At 41.3% G+C, this 19,432-nt stretch overlaps 2 protein-coding genes across 9 annotated transcripts in view; one reads left to right on the forward strand and one right to left on the reverse strand.

Annotated features, from left to right (window-relative positions):
• Positions 1-7,797, reverse strand: part of Ap3s1 (adaptor related protein complex 3 subunit sigma 1) — a 44,073-nt gene extending 36,276 nt beyond the window's left edge. For all 7 annotated transcript variants that reach the window (XR_009589817.1, XR_009589819.1, XR_009589818.1 and 4 more), the window contains exon 1: positions 7,542-7,797. Coding sequence is in view for 4 of the 7 variants with exons in the window: in XM_060377303.1 (XP_060233286.1) it covers positions 7,542-7,610 (69 nt within the window). In the remaining 3 variants the exon portion in view is untranslated. The remainder of the gene's footprint in view (positions 1-7,541) is intronic.
• Position 7,798: 1 nt separating this feature from the next.
• Atg12 (autophagy related 12) lies at positions 7,799-18,006 on the forward strand. 2 transcript variants are annotated; one of them, XM_021660209.2, is made up of 4 exons: positions 7,799-8,256; positions 11,911-12,047; positions 14,001-14,063; positions 14,829-18,006. In XM_021660209.2, exons 1-4 carry the CDS (start codon positions 8,091-8,093, stop codon positions 14,886-14,888), a joined length of 426 nt encoding a protein of 141 aa, XP_021515884.1. In that variant the 5' UTR covers positions 7,799-8,090; the 3' UTR covers positions 14,889-18,006. The 2 variants fall into 2 exon arrangements, with proteins under 2 accessions (XP_021515884.1, XP_021515885.1); XM_021660210.2 differs by lacking the exons at positions 11,911-12,047; positions 14,829-18,006 and having other exon boundaries at positions 7,805-8,256; positions 14,001-14,062.
• Positions 18,007-19,432: the final 1,426 nt, after the last annotated feature.

Here is a 19,432-nt window from a genome sequence, read left to right on the forward strand (position 1 = left end):
TGGTTGTGGTTTACTCTAACAGTCTCTGTCTATTGCAAAGAAAAGTTTCCTGGATTAAAAACTACATTCATCTGTGGTTATAAAGACAAACATTTAGACTGTTGTTAGGGGTTATACTGGTTTAATAAACCAATGGTTGTAGATTCTCTTCCAATAACTAGGTTTCCAGTATGAGGCATGGTCTCCCTCTTGTTGAGTAGTCCTTAAGTTTAATTAGAGTGCTGCTAGTTACCACCAAAGTATGAATGCCAATATTATAATACCCTTAGGACTAGCATGTTTTGCTACCCATTGTGTTCTTTTTCATGATTGACCTTAGAGAACTGTTAGGGTTTTATTTTAGAATGATGTGTGGTATGTATATGTATGTGTGCATGTGCCCCAGGTTGAGGTCAGAGTCTTCTTGGGTTGCTCCTCACTGTATGTATTGAGGCAGGGTCTCCTTCTGCACTCTGTCCTCTCGTTCTCTCAAATGTCAGGCACTCATCAGGCTTTCCCTGATGAACCTATATAATCTAGTACCCTTCCTTCATCCTCCATCAGTCTTTATCCCCTTCCATTGTCATGTTCTTCACAGACTAATCATAATCACACATACTTTATTATTTCCTACCACTAGAATGTAAATTCACTGAGTGGTGAGACATCATCAGACTATGTTATCAGTACTTAGAACAAGGTCCTCCAAACAACAAATAAATACCTCTTTGGATATGGGCAAGGAAGGGGAAAAGAGTACAACAGAAAGAAGTCCTGTAGGTTCTAGACAGCTTGTTCTTCCTCTTAAGGTTCAACTCTAGAGGTGCCTCCTGTTAAAAGCCTCAGAAAATACCTGATAAGCAGAAATGCCCTTTTATTCCTCCTATACCACAAACCCTTCTAGGAGTTGGTTGATACTTCAGTGAAGGAAGTCTTTACTTGTACTTCAAGTGAAAACACCGGGGAAGGGGAAGCCTGATGAGGTAGCATGGTTGAGGGAAGAACAGTTACAATTTACCCTAACGGGGAAGTTTTAGATAAACTGGTGCCTGTCATTGGGATTATCAGCAGAGGAAAGAAATGCACATTCCACAAGTACAAAGACTCCAAATACTAACTAAAACTTGTAACTGACAAAAATCATAAGCAATTGCTCTGTGCAGTCAAAAAAGGAAAGCACCTTAGCATACTCTGGTTTCACGTATGAGTTCAATTTTGTGAAAAAGATGCAGAACGTTGGTTATGCATGTCATAAACCCAGCACCAAGGAGGCAGAGGCAGCAGAATCATGTGGTCAAGACCAGTTTCAGTGACAGAGTGAGAGCCTGTCTGAGAAAAACAAAGCCTGGAGATGTGGCTCACTGGTAGAGCACCTGTACCACATATAGTAGGAAGCCCTGGGTTCAATCCTCAGCCCTGGAAGGAAACAGAAAGACACAAAGAAAAGCACACAAACTGTTAATGTGCCATTAACATATATCAATGCATTGTGTTCATGAATGTGTATGTGTGTGTGCGTGTGCGTGTGTGTGTATGTGCATGCACACATACAGGCCTGCTCCTGCATCTGGAGGTCAGAGGTCAGCATCAGGGTTTTTAATTGTGCTCTACCTCAATTTTGTTAAAAATCATTTTTAGACTTTTTCGCGATGCATGTTTTATCTGTCTGTATGTATATGCACCATGTATGTGTGAGGTGCCCAGGGAGGTCAAAAGAGGGTGTTGAATCCATGGAACTACAATCATGAATAGCTGAGCTCCCATGTGATACTGGGAACTGGGCCTATGTCCTCTGCCAAGTATTCTTAATTCCTGAGCCACCTCTCTCCTCCTCCATCTTAATTCTTGACACAGGGTTTCTCAATGAACGTGGAAGTCCCTATAGCAACTCAATTTGCTAGCTAGCAAGTCCCAGAGATCTTCTTATCTCTACTTCCTTGGTGCTGGGATTAGGGGCACAGAGCACTGTACTTGACTTAACATATGTACTTAGGATCTGATTCTAGGTCTACATGCATGGCAATCACTTTATCTACTGAGCTATCTCCTCAGCCATAATGTGTTCTTAAATTATAACAGTGTAATCTAACACATTAGCAAGTGAGTATTTTTTAAATGTTTTAAAACTGTATGTGTATTAGTGTTTTGCCTATATGTATGTATATGCACCACACTCAAGCAGTGCCTAGTAAGGTTAGAGAAAATCCCCAGAAAATGGAGTTACTAAAGGTTGTGAGTCACCAAATAATGCTGGAAACAAGCTCTTAGCTGCTGAACCATCTCTTTAGTCCCAACCATAAAATTCTTTTTAAACAGACAATGGTCGACCCTTACTTTACTGATCAACAGCCACTCTTGTTTTCCAGCTTTCTGAAAATAGCACTTTATCTCTGTCTCCATGTTCATTATTATCCCCAACCTTGGATCCTGATGAAAGAAAGCTATTATTGGTCTTGGTTGGGTATGTCTAGCCAGGTTATTGGTTGGTTGGTTTTTGTTTTGTTTCGTTTGAGGGGTAGCATAGAGATTACAGGAACTTTTGGATTGAACTGTAAGGGGGGAAACAGCTATTTTTTTTGCCAAGTAAAGCAAATCAAGAAGCACTCTGTAAGGAAGTCACTGACTCACTGAATCGATGCCGGAATCCGTCTACTCCTCTATACAATTTATCCTGTAGGAACTGTTCAGGAGCATTTCCATCTGTCACCTAAGACCCAGTTTACGTATCCCAAAGAATTTTAACCAATACTAAAGAAAAACAAATTTATGGAGGGGCTGGAGAGATGGCTCAGTGGTTAAAAGCACCTGTTGCTCTTGCAGAGCTCTAGGTTCAATTCCCAGAATCCACATGGTGGTTCATAACCATCTGTAACATCAGGATACCATCTTCTGGCCTCCACAGACACCAAGCGTGCACACACACAGATGTAGACAATACACTCCTACACATAAAATGAATCTTTAAAAAATGTTTTTAAAACAAAATCATACGCATTTTTTTCTCTAAAAAGCTGAAATGTGTAAGGATATGTATTAATACCTCAATACTCAGAACTTTTTAAATTTTGTTTTGTTTTGAATTTTGAAATAGCATCTCACTATGTTGTCGAGACTGGTCTCTAATTCATGAGCTCAGAGTGATCTACCTGCCTCAGCTTCCCTAGTAGTTAGTTGTAGGCACTGGGAACACAACTGGGTGCCACAACTGACTAACAACGAAGGGGGTGGGGCATGTAGCTAGGCAGTACAGCACACCCAAACATACATCAAGCCCTAGGTTCCATCCCCAGCACTGGGAAATAGACGAAAAGGAAATGCATTTAACTATTCTACCTGCTACATTGTTTTAAGTCACTAAAATGGAAACCAATAAGCTTAGACAGAACTTCTTAAAGATGTTTTTTAAAAAAACTAAACATACAAAACTCCCGATTTTATATTTTAAGGATTTAAAGAACAGAACCCTTTTCTAGGGCCTGAAGTTTTTAAACAGACTAATACACAATTTACAATGATATTGCGGGGGTAACTCATGATTTTATAGTTTAGAAATGTCCTTGCTTGTACTTTAAATGTGTGATAATCTTTAGCATCTGTGGAAACAAGGAAAACTCACATATTTCCACTTTATTAGCATGACTCACTAAAGAACTATGGCTTTCCAATAAGAGAAATCATACAACTCAAAGAGATTTTGTTGCTGCTTTCTTGCTTAATAGCTATGCAAAATACATCTGGTTTAAATGTCAGTAATGTACTGACATAATTTCTATGCAACTATTGAGACTAAAAGTTACCACTGCCAGATTGCTGTGGTAAGCATCACTTCAAAAATAAAACGCACAAACACAAATTCTGTACTTCTGCAGCGACAATCTCAAGGATACATTAGGCAAAACAAAAGCACCAAGTCCAACCATTCTTAGTATCTTACTCCAGCAAAATGAACCAAAACAGTAGTTCAGCAAAGACTAGCAAAACACACGTCACTTCATGTGTCATAAATGACATCAGCTGGGAGGCATGACCCAGGTTGTTACAACACAAAATTGTGTAGCACGATCACACAAATGTTATGTCCTGAGGAAGCCTAACTGAAGCGTGAAAACCCACTGTATTTGGGAAAGATATTGTAAAGTTAAGCAGTTTCAAGCTGTTAGTATTAAGCATAAATGTTGAACTCACACCTCAGCACCCTTCCAGGGTGTAGACCCACTGGCCTGAAATATCCCCTAAGTATTGCTTAGCTTCTTTACCTTGAAACTGCTGGGCTTGCTGAGTACTCACTTCTTTTTAAATTAAAAAAAAAAAAAATTATTAATTTATCTGTGTGAGAAAGACAGTAAAGGGTCAGAGGACAACAGGCAAGAGAGGCTCTTTCCTTCTACCACGTGGATTCTGGGGAGGGAGCTCAGGCCACCAGGCGGGGCGTAAATTCCTCAGCAGCTTGCCAGCCTGCCAGCCTGGATGGATGAGTACTTCTTAGAGCCTTCTTCACCCTAACCCAGGAATGGAGGAAGTTACTTTTGTCACATCTTTTGTGCTAAACACATAGATTCTGAAAGTCTCTGCCTAATGAAGCACATTTTAACAGTTGGAAGGAAATTTAACAAATCAATTTTAATACAAATTTTATCCCAAAGCTGGATTCCAAAGCAGTGCATTCGACAGCAATTCATCAGGAGTTTAGTACAGGCGCCAGAGAAAATACCTGGGTTAAGAGTGCTTACTTCTCTTGCAGGTGGCAAGTCTGGTTCCCAGCACCTATGTCAGGCAGCTCACAACCAACTGAAACTCCAGTTCCAGGGGAAGCCAATCCTTTTGGCCTATGTAGGCACCTGCATACATACATATACATAAAAGCTAATTCTTAAAAAAGTTTAAAGATTCAATGTTGACTGCTGGAGGTGACACAAATATGCTTAAATTATAAATTCCATCAAAAATTCTATAGGATGCCCCGAAGTAATTATGGGCTGTGAAACAGAATGCGTGAAAAATAAAATAAAGAATAAAATTCTAAGACAAAAATGGCAACAGGTAAATTCCTTCAGAGAATACAAACATGATATCTGGGCTAGGCAAAGCACAAGGATTCGATTTTGGACATGTCACAAATAAATAGAATTTCAGACAATGCCAAAGGCACTCGAATGACCTACACAAACAAATGCCATTTCCAAAAACACTTCCCCGACAGTCTCCACTTGCAATGATTGTTTTCCTGATGTTCATTCTCCAGACATTCAACTTTTCCACCAGGGTCTGTGCACTCATTTTCCTCTGCATGGAATGCCTTTCCCCAGGTATCTCTCTGAAAAGCTGCCTTACTTACCACGTTCAATACTTTGCTGAAGAGTTACTTCTTGGTGAGAAAGTACCTGGCTGCAGTATTTTAAATTATCATCCTCACACTCCCTACTTTGCCTTTCTTTAGTTTTTCCACATCATTAATTACTATTAATACCTATAATATCAAATAGGCTATTTATTAGCCACGTCTGCACCCCCTACAAAGCAAAAGGTAGACGTGTTTGTTTGCAGTGCTTACATGTGGCAGACAAGAAGTAAACAGTCAATGACAAAGTGAAGGCGGAATAAATGAATGAAAGATAATGTCTGCCCAAGGGTTGCGGCCTAGTGCAAGAAGCAAATAAACAAATTACTTTCAATTATTTCTGAAAGAAAGTCTGGGGAAATCCAATTTGTAAAGACAAAGAACAGCTTTTGGTGCTGGTGCACCTCCTCTGCCCAACCAGGATGCTTTTACATCCTTTCCAGCACCCTCCCTCCAGCAGCACTGTCACTCAGGCAAGGTCCACAAAAATGCCACCACGGCTCCTTCAACTGCCCTTCCAACATTAGCCTTCACTACTACCTAAGAATTAAAGGTAAAAGGCAGCTCTACTTCCACTGTTGAAAATCAGGAAACTATATTTAGAGATTTCCAAGTTAAATTCATATTGCATATGCTTTAAGTCTACCTATAGTACTGATTACCAGGATATAATGAGCAAAGCCAAGGGACCTATTATTCTGAATAATGTTTAATAATGTATTTATTCACTTTACATCCCCCTGAATAATGTTTAATAATTAATTTTATAATACTAGGCACTGAGGCTACAACCCTGAGGATTCTAGACACACTATCACTAGCCCACCTTTTACTTTTTATGTTGAGACAGTGTCTCACCAAATTGTACAGGCTGGCCTTAAACTCAAGTTATCCAGGCATTCAACTTCCAGTACTCCTGAGTAGCTGGAATTACAGGCCTTCACTATCAAGCCAAACCAGCTACTACATTTAAATATGAAAAAAACCTTTTCATTTTGATTCTGTATTGGGATATACTTTTTCTGCACAGCACATGGACTCAACAAGGGCTAGTTCACATTTTAGGCAATCACTTAATGATGGCAAGTTGACAGCATTGCTTTCCTCAGAGGGAACAACTAGAATTTTATTTCGGATTCAAGAGTGATCTAGAATTTTTAGCCAGACCATTAGCACTTAAGTTACACTACATTAAAAACCATGCAAAAGTAGAGCAAAGCAACTTAAGAAAATGAAACAGCCCCGTTTCTCACTTCAACCAACATCTCCACAGACTGCATTATCACTTTAGGCAAACTGACATTTTCACGGTTCATTTTTAATGGCAGGAATAATTTCCATCTGGGGCCATCCGCATCAAGTGCTGGTCTTGGCACATTTTCAACACTAAATGTCTATAAGCAAAACTGCCCAAGACAGCACCGCAGCTAGTAGCTCACGTTCACTCCCCAAATGACAGCTCAGTGTATGACCTAGCACTGGCTATTGCCCTCAGGTAAGGCATAGAAACAGATTACCTCTCCTAAATCGTTTATAAATTACCTTCGAGGCTGTAAAGTCATCTGCTCCTAGCAATATTAAACAATGTTCACAGTTCTAGAAGAGAACTTTCACAGATGGCATTTCGTTTAAACTAAAACTCGGGGGAAAATGTCCTTATGCCTTGCTTTGAAAAGAATAGCCATACCAAAATGCAACGGTTATAAAGCCGAGATACAGAATCCCTTTCCAATGGGTCAGCCACTTAGGCCACCAGTTATTTCAAGAGCAAATCCGGACAGCAGGTTAAAAAGCCCACTAGAAAAGTCAGGCCCCCTCTTAATTCTTTTTTCAGTTGCCACCTGGAAGTCACAGCCAGCTTCGGGCGCTTCCGTCTGGAAACGGGGCCACAGCGGCCAGGGCGTGCGGCGAGCCAAAGTTGCTGAGCCCGGCGAGGATTAGGGCGGACACGGTGGCCCGTCGGTCCGCGGCGGGGAGCGGGGCTGGGAGCGGCCCGGTGTGAGGCAGAGGGGCCGGGCAGGTGGGCAGCGCCCCTCGCGGCGAACGAGCGGCGGGCGGGGAGTGGCGGCTGCTCCCACCGCCCCAGCGGCCGCTCGGTCAGCGGCGCGCGGAGGCTGGCGCGGGAAGGGCGGCGTCGCGAGGGTCGTTCGGGGGAAGCCGCTGGGCGCTGCCGCGCGCCGGCGGTCGCCCTCGCCCCGGGGTCGGCGGCGGGGGGCATACTCACGTAGGGCTGGTAGAACTTGGAGAGCCGCGGCTTCCCGTGGTTGTTGAAGATGAGGATGGCCTTGATCATGGCTGGGCCGGGCCGACCGGGTGGGCGCTGCGGCCAGGGCGGGGGCGGGCGCGCGAGCCTCGCCTCCGGGAGCTTGCCTGCCGCTGCTTCCCCACCCGCCCCCTGCCGCACGCGCGCGCGCGCTCCCGCGTCGCGGGGCGGGGCCCGGAGGCGGGGCCTGGGCGGGGCAGGCCGGAAGGAAACGGAAGCGCGTCCGGGCCGAGCCAACCCGCCGGAGGGGGTGCGTGCTCACCAGGCCGTCCTGCGGGTGCTCGTCGCGGAAGCGCTCCCGAACTCGCCGCGGCCAGATGGACAGTGGCTACTGCATTAGCTACGGAGTCTCCAGCGGGCGATCTGTATGCACTGCTCTCCAGACACCCCGGAGTTCTCTGTTGACCCCGGTCGCACTCCTGCCCGCCGCCGGCTGAGGCGCTTCGTGGAGCAAGGCCCAACCCCTGCACGCCGCTACCTCACTTCCGCCATTGATCTCAGCCAGCGAAGATGGCGGAAGATCCAGAGGCTGTGCTGCAGCTTCCTTCTTCAGCGGCTGGGGCCGGCGGCGAGAGCCTTTCGGAGCTTTCCCCAGAGACAGCCACCCCCGAACCCCCATCTTCGGCCGCAGTCTCGCCGGGCACGGAGGAACCTCCCGGTGACACCAAGAAAAAAAGTAATGTCAACATCCGCGTTTGGGCGGAGGCAGGAGACTTAGCGTTTCTAGGAGTAGTGGCCCAAAAAGAAGCAAAAGCTAAAGAAGGGCGTGTCCCAGAAGTACCCTTTCTCCTCTTAGAATGAAGCAAAAGTGTTAGACCTGAGGAAAAAAAAATTGCACGACTGTCTGATGAGAACAAGCTATATATTTAGAGGTGCGCAAGGGACAGGCCAGACGACTGCCTCCCCCTAAGTCGGGGTTTCAGAGAGCAGCCTCTCACTGGCTTTTGAGGTCCCTTTTATGGGCGAAGGTTGATGGAAAACAGCTGTCAAAGATAATTGGATGTTAGCACCCGGACAGAAAAGTAGGGCTGAAGGCTGCCTGTTGGGTAGGTAAGTGCAAGGATCCATCACGCGGAAGGTGTAGTCATCACAGGTATACATAGGAGTTTAGCAAGGCGAAGAGATGGGTGTACATCATGAGGTTACAAGTTCAGCCTGGGTTCAAAAACCCGGTTTGCAGGATATGTTAGGTTTAGGAAGCAAAAACTGATTCTTGTAAGGTATGGAGACATAATGACATATAATGTAGCTTCTGTTACCGCTCTTGACGCCTTTTGAGAGCCTAGGGGACCCCGTTACTACCCGGATCCACCATCCTTTGCACCTTTTACAGCGTCTGATCTCTGAGGTAGTCAGTCTTCGAGCCCAGTGGGTTCACAGTAGCTCCAGGAACTTAACACAATACTAGTTACTGGAGTAAAAATGTAAGGCGACAGAAGTAACCGGTGGGTTACAATCCACGAATTCGCTAGGGGCCTCATTCTTTGGGTCAAAAACCTGGAGCTGTAGACACTAAAGAATGCTAAGGGAAAACTAAAGGTATACATGTTGCCTTTTAACTTTTTATTTATTTGGGGTGGGTTGTGCCTTTGTGTGTCAGAGAATTACCTTAACCAGCTATCATCCTCAGCCTCTGTTTTAGGGATGTGCCTTCCACTGGCAAGAAAGGAGAGTCAGGTTAATTTGCCTGACCACTATAAAGTTAAAGTTGATTATAAGAAAAAATCAACAGCTAAACATGTTTCAATAAAAAAAAGTAGATCTTCTCCTTAATTGTTCTCCTTTCAGAGACATGAAATGTAGATGTGGGTGTGTTTATTATTCCTTAGTTTCACCAGCTTGTTGATGCTGCACAGGAGGAGAACTGTCTGCCAGCTCTGCTCCTGGGGGATGCAGCTGTATATAGCTCAGTAGTAGAACACTACAGACTGGTTTCAGGGGTTCAGTCCCTAGCTCATCAAGGAAGAAAAAATAGGCTGACCTTGCATTTGGAGGAGATCTGTCACGTGTATGTGATGTACTATGACTATTTGGACAGATAACCACTGTTAACTTTTTGAAAATCCTAATTTTTTTTCTTTCAGTTAACTATCGATCTGACTTTCAAAGGTTTCCTTTAAGATGGAAACACCAGACAAAAGTGGTGAAATAATACTCTTAATCCCAGCACTCGGGAGCCTGAGGTAGGCAGATCTCTGGGTTCAAGGCCAGCCTTTGCCCAAATGAATAAAAATCTAAATGTCTAAGTCCAAGTTATAGTCCTTCACACTGATGATTGCTGCACAAAACCCCAAAACAACCTAGAAAATGACCCATGATCCAAGATATCTCCTGACAGGACTCTTTGAGTCCATGTTTTTTCTTTTTTTTTTTTTTTTCCACAAATTGAATTCCTATTTTTAGTCTTTTTGAGACAATTTGATGAAAAGGGCTTAAATATTTCACATTTCCACTGTAACTTACAGAAGGAGGGTTGTTGAAACAGACGGAGGTTGCTGGCCCTGGTGGCACAGTATCACAGGTGTGCGTGGCCACACTTTTGAATATCAGTGTTAAGGTCCTACTTTATAAAAGTTTTAAAACTCAAGTGCTATGTATGTTAACTGTCTCCAGTTGATTCTAACGTGTGGCCATGCTTCTGAGCTACAAGCAAACCATTTTTGGAATTAAGACTATAGCTGTAATTATTGTAAGTACTTCTCTAGCTTCTTGCCCTCTGGCTCTTGTTTCTTCAGTAGTGCAACTCAGTGCCTAATTGCTGCTGAGTTATTGATTCCTCCAGGGGGTTGAGGGAACTGGGAGGAAGGAATGAAAGGTAGCCTAAAAAAAAGTCACTTTTTTTTTTTTGCTTTTCATCCTTATTCCCAAAATAACTGAAAGGATACTTACATAGCTGTTTTTGAGGAAGATGAGCTGCATCGTATGCTCTAGGAGCCCGTGTTTTATTTCAGGAGGAAACTTGATCTCGCCGAACAACCTGTGTATGCCAGGCTAGCCTCACAGTCCCAGAGATGCACCTACCTCCTGCCTCCTAAATGCTGGGATTAAAAACCTCTGTCATCACATCTGGCTTCAGGACGAAACTTGGATAAACTGATCCCAACTTTGAATACCAAACAAATGGGGAAAAGTCTGATAGCTGTAGTACAGTTCTTTCAGGGCTGCTTTTGGTTGCTTTTATTGTAGCTATCACTTAAAGAAAAAGAACCATCATTAAGGAGATCAGTCTTGGTTCACATCTCTCTATTTCAAGTCTTTGAAACTTTTTTGGGCCCCGATTATATTTTTTGAAAATAGTAGTAGGATTTCTTTTAATTATAAAGTTAAGTATAAAACATTTGGTATTAAAAAAAAAAACTGTTATTTACAAAAAGCCATACATCACCACTATGAAAACATTTTGGTGTGTACTCTTTGCTAAAATGAGTATGTGTTTGTGATGCTTTCTTATTGAAGTTGAGGTATATACACAACATTTTCTATTTTACACATTTTCTCAACTTCTTAAACCATTAACTGCTTTTATAATACATTTTTAAACAGCTGTTTAATCTTAAGGTTCAATTAGTAGAAGTTATGGTCTGCAGTGTTGTGTACATACATTAACTCACTTAATCCTCGCATCACCGCTCTTAGGTCGGTGCTGTTACATAGATTTGAGGATGAAAGGGTACAGTGCTTGTAGCTCTACAAGTGTCAGAGCCACAGTCTGGACCCAATTTGGAATGTGTTTTTCCTCTATAAATTCTGCCATATAAAGCATCTCATATTTTAATCTCATGTGTGTGTTGAACATGTAAATTTACTGCTTTTTTTCTTGTAAAAATAAATGCTTTGATGAAGGTGACATCCTTCTCAGTGAATCTTTGTAAATCTCAAGCTTTTCAATTCTAAGTAGTATATTATTGAGTCAGGCTGTATCAAAGTATTAGATATATATTACCATACTGCTCTCCAGAAAATTATGCCACACCACAGTGGCAACAGCACTATCACCTGCATAATCACCTTCCTTTTACCACCACTTTGGTAGATGAACGGTACATAAGGCTCTTTTCTTGGCTGCTTGGGTATTGCTTCATATCATGGGCTAGAATTATGCTGTGTCAGAGTGTCTCATAAAGATTAATCCTGTAGGGAAAACTTTGTAGGATCAAGGGGGGAAATAATGGAAAAAGAGTCTAATCCTTCTATATCTCTAGTGTAGCTCCTCTTTGTCAGAGCTGTAATATGTAATAATTACATAAACTATGTAATAAAAGGTTTAAGCTTTCTGCACTGTTTGACATCTCATGAGATGTTTCGATACAGTTGTCTTTTTTTTTTTAAGTTGATATCCTGCTGAAGGCTGTGGGAGATACCCCTATAATGAAAACAAAGAAATGGGCTGTAGAGCGAACTCGAACCATCCAAGGACTCATCGACTTCATCAAAAAGTTCCTTAAACTTGTGGCCTCGGAACAGTTGGTATGAAAACAGAAATGATTGTTTGCCTATGAAAATTCACAATAGTTCCTAGGCAACTGCTAGTAACACATGTACAGAAATAGATACAAAGCTACACATTGCTTTTGTTCTTTCCTCTTATGCTTTTGTTGGTGAGGTAATGTGCTTTATCAGAAGATTCTTTAAGAAGCTCTGAAATGAGATACATTTGGATTCACTTTGTTATCTATTGCAGTTGTTTTCTTATTTTATGTTTACCTCTGGTGGTCTTGGCATGTGCATGCGGAGGTCAAACAATACTTGGAAGTGGGTCCTTCCACCATGGTTCTGGGAGTATTGCAGGTCATCACTTTGGCAAAAAGTGCCCTTACTCCGTCAGTCATCCCGCTGGCCTTTCTCGTTATCTTTATTATTACTATCACTGCCTTCCAGGAAATTTTTTTTAAGCCTGGCATTTTAGTTATTTAAAATATCACTGAATATCTATACAGAAATATTTGTCATAGAACATTATGTTCTCTGTACTTCAGTAAAGTTTGGGGCTTAATATACTTTGATTCAGTATTACATTTGTTCCACTGTTCTTGAAGTAAGCAATGTATCTTTCACATAGTATAAAACAACTAAGGGGTGTATACTTATTTCATAGTGTAGTATATATATAGTAAGCACTTCATTGGGGTAGTAGTTGTAGTAAGGGTTTTGTTTCTTTGAAGAACTTTGGTTGTCATGTTTCATTTGCCATCTGTGTTGTTTTCTTGAGACAGTTTAATTGGCCTAAAGTTCATTATTGGCTAGGCAGTAAGTCCCAGGGGTCCCCCCATATCTTATCTCCCCAGTGCTGAGATTACAAGCATGTTCTACTATGCCTAGCCTTTTGTGGCTTATATGAGGATAGAACTGAGGTCTATATTCTTGCCTAACAAGCACTTTACAACTGAGCTGTCTCCACATCAGTTAACAGTGGGGGCGTTTTGAGAAAGGCAATATTATACAGTTTTGTTTTTGTGTGACTTATCTTAAGAGTATGGTTATGCGAACTAAAACAGCACATCACATGAAGACAGGACCATGATCTTACAAGACCATAATCTTGTATGCAGTCTCTGGTTAATTAAATCATCACTAAAGCACATAGCTATGTTTGGCATTATCTGTTACTTGGCAGTGTTTTATCTTTCAAATAGCCCCATGAGATATTCTTTTTAGTATCATTCATAAACATAGGATAGGCCATGAAATGTTATTTGTGTTTAGGGCCAGGACTTTTAACTGCCTCATTCAGTACTGACATAAAAATAACCAATATTTGTTGTATAAATGATAGCTGTTGACCAGCTGGTCTCATACTGTTTCTTTCAAAAAGAGAGAGAGAGACAAGATTGTTAAGCCAAACATAATTTATTCTTAAATCTTGAGGTGAATGTTGGATGTTACCTGCCAGTTTTCTTCTATTTTCTAAAAAGAAGTTGATCAAAATCCTCCCTGGCACTGTGACCTTTGCTCTAATATTTTTAGGAAATTTTTAAGTACTAGAAATATTTTAATTTAAAACAATTAAACTGAAGTCTGAAACAATGAATTATTTTTGTCTGCAAGTAATTTAATACTAGAAGTGTACAGCTTGAAAGTTCAATACCCCTGAAATTTTTCAAAAGTTATAAAGGCCAAAAAGAAAAAGATATGTAAGGAAAATGCCCAATATCAAATGTATCGGTTTTTACTTGCATATGTGAAATAATTAGAAGAAATATTTTTTATTATGACTCAGTGGGGACTTTTTTCTTTTTATGGTAGCCTCACTGTGTAGTCAGGAAAGCCTTGAACGCAAGGGCAACCCTACACACGTGCACGTGTGTGTGTGTGCGCGCACACACACACCATTTAAAACTGTCTTAGTTACAAAAGGCTGGGAGCAGGGCCTTCTATTTTAGGATACCAATTTGAGTCTATTTTCTTTTTACTTCCGTATAGTTTATTTATGTGAATCAATCCTTTGCCCCTTCCCCAGACCAAGAAGTTGGAACTCTATATGAGGTAAGTAACCTTTTGCCATGGGTACCATGTCTATTGTATAGTGAGGATTATTAATTCACATTTATAAGAGATAGTGTGCCATCTTAATTATTGATGGGGGGCAAGAACTTGTTCTGTTATATCCGGAACACCTTGAGCAGAGTAGAGTCTTAATAAGCTTAAACAGTCAGGGGATAAGTTCTATTTAAAAGTCATCTTTTGCTTTTCTTAGAAATCTTGTCTAATCTGTATCACTTCTGCATTGTTTGTTACCATCTGTAGTTGAAATCGCCAAAAAATTGATAAAACTACACTAGAATGACCTCATTCCACAATGCTCCTTCATGGCAGTAATCATTTTTAGATAACTAGCACTGCTGGGAACGAGCTAAAAATTACTTTATCTTCAGAGACGTGAAGGCGGTGAAAGCATTTAAGCACATACCCAAGGTACATTGGTTTTGTTGAATATTTATTATTACTTGTATGTGTGATATAAAGAGGCATCTTTTGGAAAAGGTAGTATGTTTATAGAACTCTTTCTTTTCTGTAATGTATTTATGGATTTTTTTAATAAGTGCTCTGTCTGCATGTACTACTGCATGCCAGAAGAGGTCATCAGGTCCCTCTATCATGAGCCACCATGTGGTTGCTGGAGATTGAACTCAGGACCTCTGGAAGAGCAGCCATGGCTTTTAACTGCTGAGCCATCTCACTAGCCAAATAGAATTCTTTCTTAATATAACAGAATTAGTGGTTAATATGTTGTCTTTTTCTTTTTTGTAGTGTTTTGGCAGTGATGGTAAACTGGTCCTACATTACTGCAAATCACAGGCATGGGGATGAGCCACAAAAGAACAACTTGATATTTTCACAGAAGAAAAAACTCAGAGAAATTTTGATGCTGTGGGGAGAGACTTAATGGCTATCAAATATTCAGCATGAATCTGCTCTGACTTACGTTTATGTGTAAGAAAACATCATAGAGTAAACAGACTAAAAATAAGATTTGTGTTACCATAAAATCATCTTAAAAATTGACATTAGAGTATGCCCATCACCCCCACACATTCCTGTTTGAGATCTGCCTCCAAGATTGGAAAGGAGACTGGAATTCTGTATTTATTGCAGGTTCTCAGGATGACAAGTTATTTACTGTAGAATTGGTACTGTGTTGTTTCCATGGTAAAATCCAGTTTACTAGAATTGGTACTGTGTTGTTTCCATGGTAAAATCTAGTTTACTGAAGGGTTTGAATTTTGAGGTAGTTTTGCTTTTTAACTTACTGGGGAAGCCTGTTTCTTTGGAATATGGAATGTTTACATTTATCTGTGTTGCTTTGTAAAACCAAGTGCACTGATTTGTCTCGCTACCTTAGGTTGTCCAGTAGAGGGCAGCCCAGTTGGCAAAAAGGTTTCACAGTTCTGACATCTTTGCCAGAGTGGAAGAAGGACTGTTGAACCTAATTTCTAGTTAATGTGTAATCAGGAGAGCAACTGTGTTGACAGACTAGAAGGATGTGCATAGTTTAAAATTAATCAAGCTGGGAAACAGTTCCATTTATTGTACCCAAATGAGTCCTCAACTCTTAAGTCCTGTCATTTATGATTCTTGAGCCTCAGCCCAGGCATTGTAATACACACTTGTAATCTCAGCGCTCAGTAACCCTAGGCCGGAGACTCAGGAGTCTAAAACCAGACTGGACTGCAAAAGAACTTTTCCCAAAAAGATTCTTGAGCCCTACCCTGTGTATTCCACTGTCACTTACCTGCGTCAAAGAAGCTGACTTGGTACAGCAGGCAACCTCATCAGGTTTACCGATTGACCCCGCCCTCATTTCTAACGTCTGTGAATTTTAGTTTGTGTTTCTGCAATGCTGGGCATCATTCCAGTGTCTTGTACACTCGAGGCCAGGGCCCTGCTGAGCTCCATCTCTAGCACTCATTGAGTGCTTCCTAATGTGTGCTCCAAGTTGAAAGCATTCAAAGCTAATGATTGAAAAATAGCCTCCAATTTTGTGTGTATTCCATGCCATCACAAAAAAAAAAAGAGTATAACTATCACTGTGCTGATAGACTGGTCACTGCTTGAAGTAAGATTTAAATTTTTCCTTACATGTGTTATATGTCTTTTTGTTTTATTTTTTGAGACTGGGTCTTACTATGTAGATCTGCCTAGTTGGAAACTCACAGAGATCTGTGTGCCTCTTGAGTGCTGAGATTGAAGGTATGGACAACCTTGCCTCGTTCCATATGTGTCTTAAAGATTTCCAGCTAGAACTAGACATGGCAGTGCATACTTAACTTAGCATTCAGGAAGCAGAAGAAAAAAAGACGGAAAGTTTAAGACCAGTGTGGACAACAGAGTGAGATGGGATTACAGGATTTGAAGTATGTAAGAATTCCAAGTGTTTGCTTGCAAAGGTGATGATAGAAATGTATTTCTCATCAAAAATATTTGAGGACCTGTACTACCCTTGTTTTTGTTTTTGCGGTAGGCTGTGTCACTCAGGTTGACCTGAAACTTGTGACTAACCTGCCTCAGGCTCCTGGGTGCCAGGCTTACAGTTGTGCACCACTGCACCTGGCTCATTTTTAACTCTTAAACCCTAGAGTGTGCTTTAGGGCAGTACTCAGCCATGTGAACCATGAAAGATGCTGTGTAACCACACAGTACAGTGCTGTCTATTTCTTGTCTTCTGCCCAAGAATGTGAGTTCTGAGCATCCCCTTTATCAGCACCCTTGGAGTGAGTTAATGCAGGTAATAGTTTACAGAGGAGTGATATGGACAGAGTTACACAGAATACAGGCTTAGAAAACACCTTTCATCTTGAAAGCTGGGAAGTACTGATTTTTGAGCACTGTCAATTAGATAGGGGAAAGATTTGTTCCAGCTTTGCCCAGTAAGAGGTTACTGAAAGAACATAACGGTAGATATCTAACAGGAAAAAACATGTTAAACTTATTGTTTGCTGATGCTTGTTTGAGATGACAGAATGCTTATTACCTCTATGAAATCAAAAATAAACTTGAGTTTAAGTCTGTAACATTTTTACAGGAATAACTTACTGCACATCAAATCAAAAGTTAACTAAATATTTATACCTTATTTGTTTTCTTCCACCAGTAGCCTTGAGGACTGTATAGGGCTGTCTAGGAGTCTAACACTAAGAAAGTTTTATCAAACTGTTTTACATTGTCTACTGGTCTTTGCCCAAATAATTTTCAGCACTGATGTTATAACACTTGTAAGCTGGGAGCCTGTGAGTGATGAAATGACTGAACAGCTTAAAGTATTTCAAGTGCAATTGAAATTTAGGAGGGAAGAGGACTGACCCCTTAGTTTGTATTTTCACTTTTCCATGTGTATGACAAGTGTAATGTCACACTGTCTCACTGGGCAGAACCATGGCAGTACACAAAGTACACATGACCTATGTAGACTATCCCACTCCTCTTAAAATTATGTATGCTAGGGATTGCATAATGAGATTTTTTACTATTTAGGACATAAAGCAAATTAAAGATTGAATTATCACTAATCAAAATAAGATTGGATACTTCCTGGAGTCTGATTTCCTTAGACATTTTAACCTGAAAGGGTTTCTAATGGTCATGTTCTCTAACCAGATGAGAAAATTGAAAATTGTAAACTCTGCCTGCAGTTACAGAACATTAGTCCATCAGTTGCTTGTGTGACTTACAGTAGGGCCGTATTATGTACAGCAGGAAGGCAGAAATGAGAATGACTTGTTATGAAGCTTCCGCTTCATAGTCCGCGTATATGCTGGATAAGCTTTGGTCACGAAGAAAGCCAATTGCAGGCCACCTAATGACAGGAGAACTCAGGTTTTGTCCTGCTAAAACTCCCCTCCAGGGATTCATGAACACCTTCATTCCTCCCAGCCCTGACTCCTTCATTACCTTTCAGTAATTAAAAGCAAACTTTGACATGTTGTGAGAAGTTAGTCTTGCTCTTCTTGGTGGGTGGACTGTGGGTCCGTGCTTTCAGTTTTTGGGGATCGTGATGCTAATATCCAAAACACCCTGAAATGAAGTGTTAACTTTGATCCATAACACTTGCTGTTGAGTAAGCAGCTTTTCTTATTTGAATTTAAATCTTAAGAGTTTGGGGGATATTGGGTTTTTTGGGTTTTTTTTGTTTGTTTGCTTTGTTTGTTTTCTTGTTTTGGAAGTAATGGAAAGTGGAAAAAATATTGAATGATACTGGTTTTACTTGTTTTCTTAGTTTTAGTGCATGAAAGATCAAACATGAAAGGCCATGAGGAGAATCTCAGACGATTTTAACTCCCATAGTTCCTTTGACATCACAGGAAATGAACACAAATCCTGCCATTGCTTACTTCTCGTCTTCAGCAAGTGCTCTCCAGTTTGGGATAGGTCTTTTTGTTACAGAACTACCCTGATACATGCCAGTCTGGCTCTCCCATGTATTTACAGGTGCGGCATCTGCATTCAGAAAGCATGCCGTTCCTCCTTTCTCCAAGTCCAACTTGTGAGTCTCTTAGCATCTTCACTCATCTTCCAAACCAGTTCTTCTGTCTGCAAATCCTGATAGCTTTATATTCAGAACCTGTTAGAGTTCACCTAGTTCTCATCTCTTCTATCTCCTCTACCCCTGCCAAGCCCATTGGATTTGCAGCCCTCCTCCCTTCTCTACAGTCTGCCAATCATGTCCAGTCTATGCTCTCCTTCACACATTAACATTGTGTCAGTCCCAGCCAGGAGCAGTGGCACACGCCTGTAATCCCAGCACTTGGGTAGGCAGAGGCAGGTGGATCTTTTCAAATTTGAGGACAGCCAAGGCTACACAGAGAAACCCTGTCTTGAAAAACAAAAACAAAACAAAAAAAAAAGATTATATCAATCCCAAGGATTTTTGCACTTAGTGTCTTATCCACTTAGAAGTGTCTCCAAGACAGGTGCACCTGACATCTCTGGTCCTGCTCAAACAGCACTTTTAAGAAAGTTTCCCCTGAACACCATCTAAATTGGCAAGGCCTCACTGCCTGGCTTCCCATGCTTTATATTTCTCTGATGGGAAAATATACTTCCAGTGCCTGTCCATGTCTCCATGTGCACTGCTGTGTCTCAGCCCTCCCTTTAGACTATAAACCATCTCATAACAGTGGCCTAAAACATGAAATTTAGGACTGGAGAGATGGCTCAGTGGTTAAGAGCACTGACTGTTCTTCCAGAGGACCTGGGTTCAATTCCCACAGCCCACATGGCAGCTCACAACTGCCTATAACTTCAGGGTCCAACACCTTCACACAGAATACATGCACTTAATCAATGCACATAAAAATAATTGAAAAAAAAACATGGAATTTGAGTTGTGTGGACAGTGCTTGGCTCAGAGTATCTGC

Source organism: Meriones unguiculatus, chromosome 2, assembly GCF_030254825.1.
Source record: "Meriones unguiculatus strain TT.TT164.6M chromosome 2, Bangor_MerUng_6.1, whole genome shotgun sequence".
Classification (NCBI taxonomy): Eukaryota; Metazoa; Chordata; class Mammalia; order Rodentia; family Muridae; genus Meriones; species Meriones unguiculatus.

Bases quoted from the DNA above. Each gene is read 5' to 3' on its own strand.
- Atg12 (XM_021660209.2), top strand. From the start codon at position 8,091: ATGGCGGAAGATCCAGAGGCTGTGCTGCAGCTTCCTTCTTCAGCGGCT. The intron at 8,257-11,910 runs GTAATGTCAACA...TTTTTTTTTAAG, and splicing joins CGGTGACACCAAGAAAAAAA to TTGATATCCTGCTGAAGGCT. The intron at 12,048-14,000 runs GTATGAAAACAG...ACTTCCGTATAG, and splicing joins TTGTGGCCTCGGAACAGTTG to TTTATTTATGTGAATCAATC.